Genomic DNA, 7,704 nt, shown 5'->3' on the forward strand with positions numbered 1-7,704 from the left:
GGTCCCGCCGGTGAGGGCACCGGCCGCACCCGAAAGTCGCCAGGCGGATGTGAAGAAAGACTTTATGACTCGCTAAGCCCATGGTGGGATCAATTAGTGGGATTCTTATGGCGTGCTGTCCCGATTTTCCGTAAGATCTGTGTCCTAGCTGGGCTGGCTAGGTGTGGCGCGTTCTTTTACTTAGTCATGAGTCCGTGTGTTGTGTGTCCTCGTCAGCCCGGGGAAGTGACGTTCGTGAAGCCTGGGAGATTTATAACCACAGTGAAAAGTCCCTGTTGTTGCCATATGGTAGTGTTCAGATGAGACTTATGGTTTAAGCAACAACAAAAAATCAGTATATGCCCTGCGTCGCGGTCATTTTTTTATGTTCTGAAAAGGAAAAAAAAAGGTTACATGAAATCACACTCATGAGTCAAATAACTTGTTAGAGTAGCATGGAAAACACCAAATTTTAGAAAGGAAATTTTTGGTACTGGCTAGTAACTGTATAGTTTAATGTAGCAATTTAACTATATAGTGAGTTGCAAACTTTCTTGTGTTTATTATGTTCTGGTTTAGTGTGCGTGCAAAAACCCGTTACTAGAAGAAAGGATTGCTAGGTCTGGTGGAGGTGGAGAGAAAAGCTGGTAGCTTGGACTCTTGAAATTGTCAGGAGGAGCACGTGGCTCTTTCTCTTCAGGACAGGGTAAGCCAGATAAAGGAAGCCAAACTTCTCAGAACGGTGGTTTGAGACGTTTCTGTGGAAAGAGCCGCCTTCTGGTACTGCACAGCAAATTTAAATCAGATTTTTGTTAGGGTTGCTAATGCAGTAAGACCTTTTTTTTTTTTTTTCCTCGATGGGGACTAAAATGAAATGCAGCTTCTTTGATCTGTTTTAATTGGCAGCTAGGCAAAACTCCCAAATACTTCGTGACATTTTATTCCATCTCTGAGATTGTGGGCTGTTTCTTTGAAGAATTCACATGGAACGATCTCTCCAAGGTGCATGTAACCGCTGATTAGACCATGTGACAAAAAATTCATTTTCCTGAAATGCTGTCAGTCTTTTGAAATACACTTTGTTTGCAGTGCTGTGCAAATTCAGCAATGTTTAACACTGGTTAATTCCAAGTCTCAGTGCAGCTATTAGAAAAGACTCTGCTGATTTAAGTGGGGTTTGGATCGGGCCTGTGTGATTCTGCAAATGCTGGTTAAGCTGGCAGGAGCTCATCTCACTGCCTAGAATCACAGCTTAAAATCGCTCCTTTGCCCACACCCATCTATTTTTTTGCCCCATCTTTCTCTCGCGTGCATTTTATTAGTGTGTGGAGGAGGTTATCTACACAGAAGTTGAAATGACTATATTAATTATTTTGGGATTTGAACATCAACTGTTGGCATATGCAGTTACTTGAAAACCAGCTCTCGGGACAGTCTCTCTCTCTTCCAGATTTCTAGCATAGCACGGCTTTATGTGTGGGCTTCTTTTTTTTTTTTCCCAGGTTTCCATTGTGTATTGCTGTTTACAAGCCTGTAAATAGTAGGTGCTCTGTTTGGATTCTTGATTTTCGTCTTTAGTTGGGCAGACTGCTTAGGATTGAAAGTAGTGTGGGGGTGATGTCCTAGAGGTATCTCATGATACTGGGTTTTAAACTTTCAGTGACTGGTTTGGCCAACAAGTCATACTCCAGAGGAGGCCTTGATTTCATGTCTGGTTGGTGGTTGCTGCCACAGTGAGAACAATGACCCAGTGTCCTGCGATAAAACCTTTTATAGAATCTTTATTTAGGAGTTTGCTTTTTTTTCAAGTAAAATCCTTAGAAAGGTCATGCTGCAAGTGCGACGTACTTCAGGAGGGAACCAAGCAGTATTTGTGAAAAGCTGATGTACTCTTCGTAGTTTGATTTGCGGCAAACCAAAGGAAAAACTAAAGGTTTCCTAACAGTCTCATTCCTCTGAAATTGAGTGCACAGAGACACAGCAAATATTTGGTCTCTTTTTTCATCTGCGTTGTTGTGTATCGTAGAGCTTGCAGATCAAAATCGTTTGTTAGCATGGTTTTAAGAAAAGCTACTTTCATTAGTAAAAGCGGGACCTCTCGGTTCCTACTCTGATTTCTATTTTCCAAGTTTGTTTTTCAAGTAAGATGATAGAGTGAGTCTTGAGGAGTAGAGTCTCTTTCCAGGTGCTGGCTGTAGGTTGGAAGTAGAAGGCTCCAATCCCTCAATCACTTCTTTTTCTGTACAGTCTAACTGAAGGGGTCACCGCTGGTATGTGCAAGCTCTCAAATCTTTGAGTCTTCCAGCAATATGAGCTTATTTTTGGAAGATGACTGTGCCTCTGGGAGATGATCTGTGGCCACTAGTTTCCTTTCATTCCTCCGTTCCTCCAGGGAGCGACACATTTCAGTTGCAACCATTAGATTCAGGGCTATGGATCCGATATAAGGGGCTCCCATCCCATGAACGATCTTTCTTCCAAGCAGTATTCTGTCAAGATATCACAGAACCGCTCCATTTTCAGTTAAAGAAAGATGTCTTTGTCTTTTCTGTTAAACTTGGTTGGTGGCTTTTAACATAATAGATGGATTTTAAAATAATCAGTAGAAGTAGACATTGAGCAATGTACCCTTTGCTGCATACATGCCTGTAAGTGCATGCGTAGAGATGCTGCTGGGACAGGTGCTAGAGGAGCCCTGGTAATCTTGTCACATCACCGTCACCAGTGGATTGTTTTTGTCACGTTTCCAATGTACAAATATGCAAAATATATTTTATAACAAGGGAAAACACAGCATAAATAACAGCTATTGAACATCTTGTTGTGGGTGTTATTTGCGTGAGTAAACAAGGAATTGTTGTGGATGCTTTTGATTTGATGCTAAACTGTGGGCTCTCTTTTTGTCTGTTGAATTTGAACTTTTTTTCCTAAAATGGCTGTATTTCAAGTAGAAATGTTATTTGTCACAAGCTTTTCTGGGAATCCTTTCTGCTCTGTAGACATATGTTTTTTCTTTTTCAGTGACTCTGAGCAACCCTGTGGAAAAAGGTACGTGCATTCAATTTACTATTTGACATTCAGCCCTTGTGTGAAAAATTCACAAATGTTCTAGTTAAAATATCAAAACTACTTTCCGTCAATTTTTTAAACTTACTCTTTCAGTGTTTCCTTCCTGTAATTACACATTCATGAAGTACACAGCATGCATTGTTAGACATGCTATAACTTTTGCATGTATTGGGAAATGCCCCTGTTTAGTCGCAGTATAAGCAGAAGAACATGAAAAGGCTTCGATCCCTTTTACCCTTTCGGAAGAAACTATGTGTGTCTATCTGTATACACCCACGCACCTTTTCTCCCTTTCTGTTTTATGTTGTCAGAACTGATTTTACAAGCTAAACAGAAAAAACTAGTTCTGTTCTGTGGCCCGCCTATTTTTTTTCACTTTTATTTGATCTTTCAGTGGAAGCTAGTTTTAATGTTTTTTGTAGGGAGGCTTTTGCAAAAGATTTTTTGCTTGGTTCTGTTGACCACTAGCTGCATATTGAGTGGTAACACAGTAACTCTCAGTTACTACCACAGATGAGTTAGAGCAAAGGTCTCTGTCTCGTTATTATTTGGCTTGAGCACTTCTCAGATTCATTTGGTAGTCCAGGCTGGCAGACAGCGTTCTGAGGTCCCAGGCGCAGTATCGTGAGGTTGCTGAACGAGTCGGACAGAGCAGCAGGATCACTTGATGGGACTGTTTCCACTGGTGCGTTGTTGGAGGCCACAGTCACGTTCTAAGAATAAGGGGTTAGTGGCCATTTTAGTATTCCTCCTCCTCTTTCCTGGAGGTGCTTTGGAGGCATTTGGCTAATACAGATGGCCTCTTACCTTCATTTCTTCTGCCAGGGTTATGAAGGATAGGAGTAGGTGTAGCAGTTTTCAGCTGGCAAATTGTTCCATGAAGAACAATGCCAGCTGATACTTTAGAGATCCTCCAGATTGCTGCGTCAAGTAAATTCTCTTTCCTCTACAGAGCTGTCCTAGTCTTTGAAACTGTTACAGGAAAACTATAGAAAGCACGATATTAATGATTATTCAGCAGAAGAAAGTTATTAGTTGCCTAATCTATTAGTGTATCTCCAGGTCAGCTTCCTCTAACATGCTGCTGTATTGCTTTATCAACAAAATTAAACCTGTTGCAAGATTTATCTTTTAAAAATTCATTTAAAAATGACTGAGCTCCACCTGCATGTAGTGTAAGGATAACATCTCAAACAAACTTAAGAGCATAATAATGAATTATCATTGATTCACAGATCATTCACACAATCCATCACGTTCTTGTGAGGCGTATCAGGTCATTTGCCATCTCATTAGAAAGTCTCAAAGCTGCGTTTGGCCTTTTTTACCAATTACATTTTCACACAGTCAGTCTTGCCTGAGAAGTTAGGAAGTGTTTGAATTTTAGACTTCTCTTTCCACTAGTAGTAATCACTTTAACCTTAGCTTCTAGAATTTGAAGCTTCAATGAAACGGGGAGAATGAGGTTATTATTATGATTAAATGGTGTGTTTAAATAAAACTGTCTTGTAACTGTTTGATAATGTCTTAGTGAGTCTAATATTAAAGAAATAACAATCAAATAGCTTGTGTGGCTGAAGGATAGCTGTCCTTTGGCTTTCTGAACCACATTATGCCTGCTTATGCCCAAAGGCTTTGAAATAAAGTTTGCATATTGAAACAAGATTACTCTGACGCATGCTGCATTTCATGTGATAACGTTGTGTCTAGTGGATTACAATTCTTTCTCAGTAGCCCCAAGACCTGTTTTGCGTGATTTGAGGGATGATGTCCTGATTTGTTTTATTGTATCAACTGTGGCAGATCTAAAAGATGTTTAATAAGAGATTTGATTTTGTCTGCTGATGTAAAGCTCTGCTAGAGCATGTTATTTCTCTCAACTCTCGCAAGTGGTGAAGGATGCGTTGCACGAGTGGACAGTACCCTGATAATATGGTACTGTGATTCTAAGTACATTTAGTAGCAACTGAACCCAAAACGTGGAGATGCTGGAGTATTGCAGTATTAACCTTTATGCTGCTTAGCACCAGCCAGTTCTGCTTTGCCCGTGCCTAGGATATGGGGATGAGCCAGGAATCCCGTCATTCCCAGGGATATAGGGCTGTCACCTGCCTTGTGGGTGAAGTCTCTTATAACTGTGTTCTTCCTCACCTGCGGAATTGGATTGGGTGGAGAAGGAGAGGCTTGTAAGATAGGTAACCCCTACCTGCAGCCACAGATCTCTGAAATTCTACTGACCCTTTGACCATAAGGTTTAGCTGTATTGTAATACTGGTAAATACTGTAAATCTTTCTTTTTTCCTTTATTTTGTCATTGTTGTGAAAGATTAGAATTATGCCCATCATCAATGACTTCTTAAGCAAAAGTTTCATTCTTCTGCTTCTGTTTTTTGTTTTTTGTTTTTTTTTTAGTGGCCTATCTTATAATATTCCATATTCTCTTTGTGCTCTTTGTGTGGACATATTGGAAGTCTATTTTTACTCTCCCGGGATTGGAATTGGGCCCATCATGAATGAAACTTTTACTTAAGAAGTCATTGTTCTGCTTTTGTTTTGTTTGGTTTTGGTTTTTTTAGTGGCCTATCTTATAATATTCCATATTCTCTTTGTGCTCTTTGTGTGGACATATTGGAAGTCTATTTTTACTCTCCCGGTGCAGCCAGGCAAAAAGGTAAGAGTCCAAGCACTTTTCATACCTTGCAGAACGAAAGCAGGGATGCTAAAGAGAACTCAAAAATCCTTCAATCGAGTTGATCTGGAGAACTGCTCGGGTTTCCTAAAGAGATGGACAGTGACCTAGAGTTGTCCATAAAAACTGAGTCATTTACTGTTCTGAGAATCCTTTAGTTCCCCAAAGAGCATGGTTTAAATCAGAGATGGTGTTAACGTTTAAAGCTGCCTTTTCAGGTGTTCCAGGAGCCGACAGGGTTTTTCATGTTGAGAATAACAGGATTGATGATTATTAACTTACATATTTACAGTGTTGTTGATCTCTAAGCATTTAAGCAAGTTGGAGGCCAAATCCTGAGGACCTTCCTTAACCTAGCCTTACTGGAGTCTCCCGAGTAAGGGCCTTCAGTTTTGGCTTTCGCTCTTCACGGGAGGTGTTACAGTGCCGGTGGAAACGGGTGCGTTTGCAATGGTAGTGGGGTTTCTTGATCTCTTGAGCCAGATTGTTGTGGTGCGTGTGTGAACGTCCAGTGTCCCACCAAAGTCCAGCACTGCCTGCTCTGCTGGGAGCCCTTTGCCGGCTGGAGCGGGCCCCTTCGTGGTGGTGAAGTTTGCTTCATTTGTCAGACTCTTTCTTGCGATAGTGAGGGATAGAAGAATCTTTGTCCTTCTAAACGGGTGGAGAGTCTGATGTCGCATGTCTGTGGCAGTGAGGACTGTGGCTGTGTGCACGGCACAGGGCTTTTGATGTGGTGCTGGGTACACATGTAGCTCCAGTAGCTCCAGTCCTTGTCCTTCCCTGGTCAGCAGCATCATGGAAGATAAGTGTAATGATACACTGTGGTAGAGAGAAACTGGGGTTCACTGTGACAAAAGCTGGTTGTTTCACGAATAATACTTTAGTTAAGGGTTTGGTATTGTTTTTTAACGTAGGTGGCTTATTTTAGGACAAGGGTATGATTTAGTGGTTTGAGCACAGGACAGTCGGAGGCAGACATTTTGTTTCAATTCTTTTTCTACCAAATACTTTTTCCTGTTGCTCGGATTGGTGGAATTTTTTTCAATTTGTTTTACCTCTTTATGAAATGCTAATAAAACACCGTGTGTGGGGCAATAGAATGAGGATGATGTTTGTGTGGCATTCCAAATCTACATGACCAAAATCAGATCCTAATTACAAGAACGTGACTTTCTAAATAACAACTAATCCCGGTTTTAGAAATAGAAAGCTGTGGCTGGGGACATAGTTTTATATTCTTGCCCACAAGGGAAGTGCTGAAAGCATCCTTCTCATGGTTAGTAATGTTATTCATGGAAAATCGTAATCTAAGGCAGCAGCCGTAGGAATTCTAGTATGTTGTTTTGTGATGCTTAATTTCACTTTTGCGTTTCTTATTGATGTATCGCAGAGTATCCTGGCTGTCCAGCACTCTCCCTCTTTGCCTTCTCAACAAGCACGTTTTCACACTAGATTAATCTCATTAGGAGGAGTGGGAGGTAAAAACATTCGCAAACTTGCCTGTAGTTGAAATGTTATCTCTGCTACCCGTGGGTAACTGCTCCTCTCGTGACTTCTGCTTCTAGTACCACATGTCCTATGCTGACAAAGAACGCTATGAAAATGAAGAAAGGCCGGAGGTGCAGAGGCAAATTCTCGCCGAAATTGCAAGGAAGTTGCCGGTGTACACAAGAACGGGGAATGGAGGTCAGCTAAGCAGCGAGCTTTGTTTCTCTAAATCTCATCAAGCACGCTGAAGTAGCATATGCTGGCGATCCAGGTGATACCGCCGACCAACAGGGCGTTCCTAATGCCCCTGCACGCGCTGAGTAACTCCTGTGCGAATAATTTTAATGGCTTTTCTCTCAGGTTTTATGCTTGGGAAAACAAAAAAGCCTTGAACGCTTGGGTTCACCCTCAGTGGAGTCCCCGGTGCTGCCTTCGAGAAGCAGTATGTTACCCCTTGTATTTAGAGTTGAAAAGCCTAC

General features: G+C 41.4%; 1 protein-coding gene across 1 annotated transcript in view; it reads left to right on the plus strand.

Annotated features, from left to right (window-relative positions):
• The window catches only part of LOC103920227 (palmitoyltransferase ZDHHC15-like), a 137,982-nt gene extending 130,509 nt beyond the window's left edge, over positions 1-7,473 (plus strand). The window contains exons 3-5 of the mRNA XM_009327910.1: positions 3,001-3,027; positions 5,625-5,719; positions 7,303-7,473. Of these exons, the coding sequence (XP_009326185.1) occupies positions 3,001-3,027; positions 5,625-5,719; positions 7,303-7,473 (293 nt within the window). The remainder of the gene's footprint in view (positions 1-3,000; positions 3,028-5,624; positions 5,720-7,302) is intronic.
• Positions 7,474-7,704: the final 231 nt, after the last annotated feature.

Source organism: Pygoscelis adeliae, unplaced genomic scaffold (genome assembly GCF_000699105.1).
Source record: "Pygoscelis adeliae isolate BGI_AS28 unplaced genomic scaffold, ASM69910v1 Scaffold14, whole genome shotgun sequence".
Taxonomy (NCBI): domain Eukaryota; kingdom Metazoa; phylum Chordata; class Aves; order Sphenisciformes; family Spheniscidae; genus Pygoscelis; species Pygoscelis adeliae.